Source organism: Paramisgurnus dabryanus, chromosome 3, assembly GCF_030506205.2.
Source record: "Paramisgurnus dabryanus chromosome 3, PD_genome_1.1, whole genome shotgun sequence".
Taxonomy (NCBI): Eukaryota; Metazoa; Chordata; class Actinopteri; order Cypriniformes; family Cobitidae; genus Paramisgurnus; species Paramisgurnus dabryanus.
In genome coordinates, this window is record NC_133339.1 from 17,813,778 (window position 1) to 17,824,082 (window position 10,305).

At 33.5% G+C, this 10,305-nt stretch overlaps 2 protein-coding genes across 2 annotated transcripts; one reads left to right on the plus strand and one right to left on the minus strand.

The window, feature by feature from the left end:
- aqp8b (aquaporin 8b) lies at positions 1-1,328 on the plus strand. Its single transcript, XM_065252586.1, has 5 exons — positions 1-270; positions 496-622; positions 761-975; positions 1,047-1,181; positions 1,286-1,328. The coding sequence occupies exons 1-5, from the start codon at positions 23-25 to the stop codon at positions 1,326-1,328; spliced, it is 768 nt and encodes a 255-aa protein (XP_065108658.1). The 5' UTR covers positions 1-22.
- A 388-nt stretch (positions 1,329-1,716) lies between these two features.
- cbx8a (chromobox homolog 8a (Pc class homolog, Drosophila)) lies at positions 1,717-6,913 on the minus strand. The gene is made up of 5 exons (XM_065252935.2): positions 6,762-6,913; positions 6,553-6,596; positions 6,032-6,097; positions 5,854-5,920; positions 1,717-5,578 (listed from the first exon to the last, which is right to left on the minus strand). The coding sequence occupies exons 1-5, from the start codon at positions 6,828-6,830 to the stop codon at positions 4,802-4,804; spliced, it is 1,023 nt and encodes a 340-aa protein (XP_065109007.1). The 5' UTR covers positions 6,831-6,913; the 3' UTR covers positions 1,717-4,801.
- Positions 6,914-10,305: the final 3,392 nt, after the last annotated feature.

A 10,305-nucleotide genomic window follows, 5' to 3' on the forward strand; every position in this document is an offset into this window, starting at 1 on the left:
CTGTAGCTCTCACTTGGGAATAATGGTTGAAGTCAAAGTGCAACTTCAAGACATGGAGAAAGCTTTGATGAAACAACCAGTTGTGGGAAAGATGAGCCTCTATGAGCGAGTGTTTCAACCGTGTGTAGCCGAGCTGGTGGGCACCACATTCTTTGTGTTTATAGGATGTGTTTCTGTCATTGAAGATGTGGAGACTGCGGGGAGACTTCAGCCGGCATTGGTTCATGGTCTTGCAGTGGCAGTACTCATTGCATGCATGGCAGAGATCAGGTAAGAACAACTGATAATACATTTCTAGCATACTAGAGATCACTTCATGCAAACGTATCCAGCCATGGTGATTTAAATATTATAAACTTCACTTCTTTGCAGTGTAAACATTTTAAAACATTTAAGATTTTAATATAATTAATTTGCTTTGTAATAATAATACCTTAATATTACAGACCATCAAATGAATCATATCTGAATGCATCTTTTTACTTGATTACACAGCGGTTCCCATTTCAATCCGACATTCACCATAGCTGTCTACCTTTGTGGTGGAATGCCTCTGAAGATGGTGGCACCATACTTGATCTCTCAGATCACAGGAGGTTTACTGGGTGCAGCCATGGCCAAAGTAAGTAAAGTAAAACAGCTTAATCTCTCAGGTTATAGTGTTGGGAACACAGCAAATCATAATTCTTGAAAATCTGAATGCATGTAATGCAAAACTTCACAAATAATTTGACACATTTCTCTGGTTGATTTTTTTTAGGGCATGACCTCAGCTGTAAACTATGGCAAAGCTCAAGGTGCTGCGTTTACAATTCTCCAGTCAGAAGATCAGATTGTGAAGGCTTTATTGGGTGAAACCGCTATGACTTGTTTAATTACCATAGTGGTGTTACTGGGTGCAGTAAATGGCAAGAGCAAAAATCCCTTGGTGCCGTTTATGGTGGGCTGCACGCTCATTATTAATGTTCTAGCAGGGTATGTTTATTCATTTGGTGGCTCAGAAAGACATGTGCCTGTGTCTCTGTATGACTCTCTGTGCTTTGCAGGGGTGATGTGTCTGGTACCTGTCTGAATCCTGCAAGAGCTTTTGGACCTGCAGTGCTAACCAACTACTGGACTTTTCACTGGGTGTATTGGGTCGGTCCAATTGCCGGAGGGCTTATTGCTGTTGCATTAGTAAGGTAAAGCTCTTAGGATGATTGTAAAGTTATTGTCATCAGGCATTATGAACAATGTATGATATGAGGCTTATATGGATAATTGTTTTTACTACTTTCTCTTTCAGACTTTTGCTTGGGGACAATAACACGCGTGTCCTGATAAAGTAATATCCAGACACAGATATTTTACATGTTTTTTTTTTCATACTTGGCCAATTTTATAGCTGCATTTTAAAGAACTGAAATAAAGAGTTTCTAACCTGATTAAGGGGGAAATGGGCATCCTGTTTTTTTAACAGGAATAAATGGATGAAATGCATGAAGATTTTATATTATTTCAAATGTTAGGGATATAGAAATCATTTAACTGTAATCATAAAAATAGAAAACTTCATTCAGTTTAAACATGTAGGGAAATGCAATACATTTTAAACAAAAAAAATATTTTAATATTCTTAAACCCTCCTTAAATTCTATCAAGTTTATATGTGTAAATAAATGTTACATTTCCATCCATTTAATAAAACATTAATACAGATGTCTTTTAAATGCTTTTTAATGTTTTTTTTTTATTTGGCAAAAAGGACAAAATTTGTTATACTTCAGTGAATAAAACAGGTTATACATAAACTGAATGATTTTGCTGACTATGAAGAAGCAGAGAGGTGTAAAACATTTTGGAAACTTTTAAAGTCACAGTGTCAAAGGTGATGACCCTGTCATATCTATCACTCTCTATAATGCATCACCTGGGAAATTATTCAGCAGTTAGTTATAAAGGTTATTCAGTATCAGTTAAAATAATCACTTTAATCAGTTAAATGATCACAGACAGAAGACTTTTGATAAGTCACTAACAGATTCCTAATTGTTGAGTAGTAATGTGTACACTGAAATATAAATACACATGGAGTTGAAAATATTGAATTAATGTTTAATGACATTCCTAACTTTTTAAATTTGCATTTCATTTATTTTACGCAATACAGCCTATGCAATTATAATAAAGTCTTTATAAATATTATATAGCGTTGACAACTTAAAGGATTGTAAAGGGTTAAAGATTTCAGTATCATATTTAATTATAACAATAAACTAGTTTTAATTAATTTTTTTTTATCTGGAGAGCGCGCATCAGCTCCTCGTGTATTATTGAACAGCGCTCTGATGTCACGCGCTCAATGAGATCCACGCGGCAAATAACACAAATTCACAATCGCAATGTGTCGCATAGTGATATTCCCTCCCATATTTTGAAGTAAATTGCCAGCGCAATGACTCTCTTAAAAGTGCAAATAATCAGTTAAAATTTTGAATTATAATTATAGCAAAATAATTATTTTAATTTAATTTAATTATTATCGTCAATCCTTGAAAACGCATCAAATACGTCTCCCCAATTTACCTTTAAAAGTGTATTTTTAAAACAAACTATAAGACGACAGTACTTGCATAAAAACACTTTTAGGCCATTTATCACTCTGTGCCCGTACAATGCACTCAAAAATAAGGAGATGTTTCAACCCATTGTTTACTTTTCAAGATAAAGATTATTTTTCAGGGTTTATGGTTCCTTAAATATCCTCAGCACCTTTGTATTGAACAAAAGGTTCTTCGTAGTGAAAAAATGTTTAACAAACTATAAAAAGGTGAAAGAAAAGGTAATTTGGGGAAGCAAAAATGGTTCTTCTATGGCACTGCTGCAAATAACCTTTTTTAGCAGCTTTATTTTTAAGATTGTCTAGCCAAATAAGGGCAAACCCAACCGTTGGGTTAAAATTAACCTATAAATTATAGACAAACTAAGTTAATTTTAACTCAACCACTGGGTTTGTCCTTATGTGACACAATCGTAAGTTGAAATATCTCTGGATTTTTAGAGTGCATGTATTTTCGTTTATTTTGAATGAAAGGATGCTTGTTACGGGTGAATGAAATGGGTTATTTGGAGGAAAAGATTGTGCTCTATCAAGTTCATACATGGCGACATCTTGTGGCTTTTTATGAACTGAATCTTCTTGAATAAACGATCGTTAATGTCTTATAAAACATAATTTTACTTTCAATGAAATCAATCTGCTAATTTTGAAACCCAGCCTATGTTAGCGTATTGTTTACCAGTTTAAAAAAACATATATTGCAAAGATATTTTGCCAAACAATAAAACTGACAGACATTCGACACGAGATTTATATAAATGACACAATTTATGATTAAACCATTTGTTAAAATCGATTTACTCCATCTGCTTCGGCACTCGTATATGATAGTATATAAAATAATACCAAAATATCTAACTCTATAAAGCTTTATAAGTATTTCCTTTAAAAGTCTATGTCTGGATGTACTCTAAAACACGCTTAAGTCAAATATGGACAAAAACCAAACAAGTTTTAATTTTGCCTACAAGTTCAGTTCGGAATTGTATTTAAACCAACAATGGATTGAAACCACACCGCATTTTAGAGTGTGGAAATTGTAAGGTAAACTAAGTTAGATAATGTTTTAAAGGAATGTATACCTCAATCATCGATATAATAATAATAATAATAATAATAATAATAATGCATTACACCTTATGTCATTAAAACTGTGCAGGCGGTTCCTTGTAATATTAAAATTACATATAGTCAAAAATAATTACTAAGGCTTGCCTTAAATAATTTTTTTTTTTAAAAGGATGAACATCATTTAGGAAAATTCTAAGTTTGCTAAAGGGTGATAATATTAAAAGTTCAGTTGTGTTTAAACAACGACAATCAATAATAGAAAGAGGCTTGTTGACATATAGCTAAATTACATTTTTATTTTAGGCTCTGATACATATCGGTATGTATGCAAAAATAGGACACCTTTACGCTAATCACTTAATTAAACATGTTATATTAAGTAATTTATTTTATAAATTTTGGCGGCCAAATGTTATGCACCCAGCATAATAATTTATAATCAATTTTAAAACAGCAAATTTAAGTACCAATTCATTTAATATTTGACGAGGAAATTATGTTAAATGTAGTCTGTTTAATGATAAGATTTTAGGGCACCAAACAGTCATATCAATTAAGCATTTTTTTTTAATCGCAAAGGAATATCAAACTCCTTTAAATATTTAGGATCAAAATTAAAACCGAATAAAGATAATTAAATGTATAGCTTATCTATTTTTTTCGCCTTTTTAAAAGGTTGTGTTTTAATACAAGACTACTTCGTTTGGACCTTGTACAAATATATACAAAAATCTGATCGAAACAAATGATATCACATACACGTCCAAAAAAAAAAAAGAAGAGGAACAAACTAATATCCCCTAAAAAGGTGCATTAAGTTGAAATGATAATGTGTGTTAACAGCATCTATGCCTACATTCATAACAAAGCTGAAGGCGGAACAAATAAAGCGGAGAACGAACTGGTGCACATTACATAAAATCTGGGTTATAGAAAAATAAACTTCATTTGGACATCATTTTCATAGAAAATATGAATGGAAATGTAGGCTAAACATATACTTTTTTTTTGCATTATATACACGATTGCAAGACTTTGCTGTACAGTAAATATACTATAAAATGCAGGCTGTTTAGTTGGATTACCATATTTCATGTTTACAATATGTCACATCATTTACCTAAAATTACATTATATTTTTTCCTTGAAGAAACCTTTGTCCGTTGAACTCTCTTTGATGGTCACAGTCAGAGATTTACTAGTTACATCAGTTACAATAATTTTCTCCATGTTCTTCAAACAGGGCAGCCAGGACTCGTCTGTTTCGTCTACAAAACTCAAAGCCAGTTCATCACTGGTTTGACTTGTGGATCGAAATAGATTATTTTTGGGAGGCTGTTGTATTTTGGGTTGGTTTATGGCACCACTGGAGCCCTCCTTCCGTCCATGTCCCAAAATATCATGACCTTTATTTATCATGGTGCCACCAAGTGTAAAATTTGTATCACTTGATCTGCCCCCCATTTGTTTCTGAATACTGGTCGATTCATGAAACTTCTGCGTTAAATGGATAACATCGTGGTTGGATGTCTCGCCGTGCCTCTCTATTTTGGATGGCCGATAAGATAATGCTTTATCTGGCTTTCTCTTAACGATTTCAGCGGATGGACCTTCAGCTGGACGCTGCTTTGGTTTTGGTCCCCGTTTTTTCGGTGAATCGGGAAAATCTAAAGGGCGTTGCGATGTTGTCGCATGCGCCGGTGGGCTTCTCTCAGGATCAGGGGGTCGGATGCGAACACTTTCGCCTCGATTCACGGTGCTCGGTGGAAAGATCGTCGGCACGACCGTCCGTAGCCCCTCGCGTGCCCGAGGCGTCACAACCGGCTCTGCGACGGGGAAAGACACGCGAATCCCTCGAGACATCTCCCGTCTATACTCATAGTTTTTGCTCTTTGCTTTAGCTTTTGCCTATAGAATGTAAAATATAGATATTTTTATAAAATGAGAGTCAAATATATTTTCATCATATTTTACGTCGGTAAATTCTACATTATTTAAATACAAACGAAATCAACACATTTTAAAAGGGCATGCCACAAAAAGTACATTTTTAACTGCCGTGTCTTAAGAAACATGTAAATCATAGCATTACACATTTCAATAAACATAATTTACTATTATTCAATTCACGAGTTCGCATTGGCATGTAAACAAATATCAAATAAAACATAATATTCACTAACCTTCAATAAAAAAGTTTCTGGTTTAGGCCCTCTCTTTTTTGGCCCAAACAGTTCCCTCTCCCGCTCTCTGTAAAACAAATTTAAATGAACTATAGAAGCTACAAAAAACGATTTTTGAAAACCATTTGAATAGTTCATTTATCAGCTGGACTTATAAAAATAACGAAAACATGCCGACCTCTCTTCAAAAGCGGCGAATAGACGTTGATCCAAAATATTCTCCTGTGGTTCCCAGGTGCTGTATCTACACGAATAAATCGCAATTTAACTATTAGCAAACCATAACATACAATGCGAACACTGTTAAAAAGCTCGAAAATAATAATAATAAAAATAATAATTACATTAAAATAGGAACAATAAAAAGAAAAGCAGTTTTCTATTTTAAAACATCGATCATCCATATTATGTAAATATGTGCATTACCAATATGCATTAATTAATACACAAAAGCATGTGCTATGATGTTTATTAATTATTATTAAACAAATAAATCAAACTGTCGTGCTTGTAATGCTTAATAAATATTGGATCCCGAATTCTTGAATGTTTCCCATTATTGGCCTTGTCAGCTCGCGTTCACGGGCGCACCGTTACACAGCGCCTGGGTTCAGCCGTGCTAACATTCTGCAAACACGGGAAGCACAAAATGCATTCTCCCGTTCCAATCCATATCGTGAAATCGTTGTTATCACTCACTTTTGAGACCAGCCTTTCCATTTGACCAGAAACTCCATCCGTCCCTGTGGGCGAAAGCACACACACACGCGCACACACTCAGATTAGCAGGCTAGCGCTGCTAAGCTAACCTAACGCGTATAACATGTCATTTCGGCGGACATAAACAGACCCAGCCGCCGCTTCGACAGAGCCGAAATGGCGACGACAAGGTCGGGATGGCTACTTACTCTCCGTATGCGCCGTTTAATGATGGATTCGGCGGCGAAGACCCTTTCCCCGACGGCCGACAGCTCCATGTTTACTTCTACCTCGCAGCTATTTTTTCCACAGCCCTCTGCCTGAATAATCTTCGACAGCCCATAATACTCCGAGGATACGTCATCACGTTCTGAACTGTTGCCATGATACTGCAGGACGGCGTTACTATGCGAGCAGCAAACCTACCGCTCGAAGAAGGGCGGAGCCAAACATCGTGGCACTAGCTAAGGCGAATGTCCATTTATACGTCATTGTAAAATATCACAAATGTCTAATGTAGCCTTGGTACACGTGTCACTACGAACTGCAGATCGCACCCGTTAATCACATTTGTACGTAAAATAACAGCGATGATTGTGAAAATGGCCAGAGATCTCAGCGAGTGTCATGACACTATATTGCATTTCTTCTGTTTCAGATACAGCAGGTGTTAAGCTCACGATTCGCGTTGTTTTAGCAGTCATTTTGTTTAACATTAGTAGGTCAAATGTATGGTTTTGTGCGTTTAAACGCTATGAAAACCAATGTTAAACAAAAGCAAACGGGACATGGCGAATCAATGCAGCCATATTTCCCAGTGCGTCGTGCTTTCCCTTTCAAATGACAGTAGGCTACACTATTAAAATAAGGGTGCTAAAAAGGGTTCATCGCAGCCATTTTTGGTTCCTCAGATAACCTTACAGTAAACGATATACGGTAACGAAGAACCTTTAGTGGAAAGGAAAATAACTCTGGATGTCAACGGGTTTTTATTAAACCATAACCCCGACAAAGAACCTTGTATGAACCTTTATTTTTAACAGTGTAGAAATTTCAGATGCAATCTGTTTAAATCACCAAATAATGTCCGACATTTGAAATCCAATTCAATTTTAATAATTAGTAATCATGATAAATGTAGTAAATACCGAATTTAAACAACAAATTAAATATGATTTCATAAAATGATTAGTAATACATTCACACATCTATTCATTTGTATTCTTTCCTTTCCTGCTTTTATTTCGTCAACAACTATATATAAAATAAGAATATAATCATTGTAAATATTTTAAAACAACAATAATGAAGGATAAATGTCGCAATTTGGGATAAACGCCTATAGTTAATCCTGAACTCCATCAATATGTTTTATACTTTTTTAAAATATACACTTTTCCCCTCCTATGTTATGTTTATTTTAACGTAAAATTTGATCTGTAAATGGTCAATAAAATGGCCACTATTTATTTTTTATATGATGGATTTATTCGATTTCGTATTTATTTGATGTAAAGCATAACAACATGTATTATTTTAATAATATGGATTATTTCGTTCGTATTTTATTTCGATTACATTAATTACTATTTTGCTCTGGTTCCCCTTTGTTTATTTTTAGAATTAATATTATTGTTACTTTTATTATTATTATTATCATCATTATTATCATTATTATTATTGTCATTATTTATCAGTTTCATTGTTGGTATTGCAACCTACAATGCTCATAAATAAACTACCATAAAATGCTGATTATTTTACATTTTTTTTATCAAGGCCAAATTGTTAATATATATATATATATATATATATATATATATATATATATATATATATATATATATATATATATATATATATATATATATATATATATATATATATATATATATATATATATATATATAAATAATTAACGTAATAATATTATTTAAACAAACAATATGGTAGTTAAATAATATGTTAATTTAATGTCTAACATGTGAAAATATTCAGCCTGGAAGACCTAGGTATATTCTTAAAATTTTAATTTAATTCAATTCATTTATCAAGTACATAAATAGCATTTTCACATTTTATACAATCTAAGCTGGCTAACATTATGTCAACAGTGTTACATTTAAATCACTCGACTTGGCATCACATAATGACAAAAATAAACAACAAAATTGGCTAAAGCTGTGTTATTCGTTTTTTCTGTGTATTTTTTTGTACAATGTATGCAATTTGGCAAATGCTTTCATTCAAAGCGACTTTAATTTTTTCGAGATGTTTTGTATCAATTCATGTTTTATTTTGTTCATTCTCTTCATTCTTTTTTTTGTGTGCACCTAGGAGGCAGACTTCTGTTATATTTTGTTGTAATGTGAAACGCATAAAACACCCATTAAAATATACATATATAAAAATTAACTCTCAAACAGAGATATCAAAACAAAGAGGGTCGCGGTGATGCCCCTATATAAGTCGAAATAAAATTGTGTCGTGAATTAATTATTTTAATTGATTTAACTGTATTAATGGATTCTGACATTATTCGGTTCAAGTGCAGGCAGTCACTTTAAGACTAATAAACGCCACAACTAAATACGATTATTTCAAATAAATAAAAATCAACTTACAGCACAGTTGTGAGCCAATATCATCGACATCGGTTCTTTTGTCTGTGCATTGTTCTGCACCCTGGTAATCCAGTCTATAAACATGAGTCCATTAACAAAGACCAGTAACAATGGCGACACGTGTCACCTTTTGGGACGTCCTGTAGCCTATTGTGGAGGACGATCTATCTGTGTACATGTCTGTATAAACATGGGGTACAAATTGCACGGCGTTTTGGTGTGCAAAATATGTATTCGTTCTTGTTTACGTTGTTCATTGAGAAAAGCAATGATAGGCTACTGGGTATTTCTTAGTAAACCAGGACAGAATGACACCCACGTTTTATCTTACACTCATAGTAAACACAGACAAATAACAAATAATAAACATATATAGCTCGTATAAGCGTGCAGGCACGTCCGCTAGCGTCATATTATCTACAAATGGGATGCCTTATTACATTTGCTGGATCCAATGCTGTGATTGCTTACCATTAATACCTTTATTTAAATATATTTTTAATCATGTGTGTTCTTTTAAGATCACGACATAGATAAGCTACCCGATGGAAAGATTTTTATATAGTCACATTTATGTTGACCTGTCAAATAAATTCATTTTCATTATTCATACATATTAGACTAGTTTATTTTTTTATCTAGTAATCGGCAGTGTAGATGGAGAATGATGTTGATCCATATAAGATACCGAAAGGAAAACGTTAAATCTCATTTGATGTCACATGGTACTGCACCTAGGAGGCAGCATGACTAAATTTAAAATGGTGGTTATTTTTTAATTCCAGTCCTGAATGTCTATAGGTTCGAACCTATTGTAAATCGTTAAAATTCAACCGTCTCTGTATGTTATTGGATTATGTTAAATGAATATAACAGACTAAAATGAAAGGTATAGAATCAAACACTGCATCATACATTGCAAAACATATTTTTATTGTTGAAGAGATTTTCACATGGATTTAAGAAGCACTTCCTTTCAAGGCGTATTATGTATAAAATTACATGCATATAAAATACCCATAACCCTGAAACTATTATTACAAAAGTGTATATACCAATTTCAAGTTGTTAACAATTTTAAGTATCTCAGCAGGTACCTACATTGCATTGAAAGTAAACGGACTGTAGA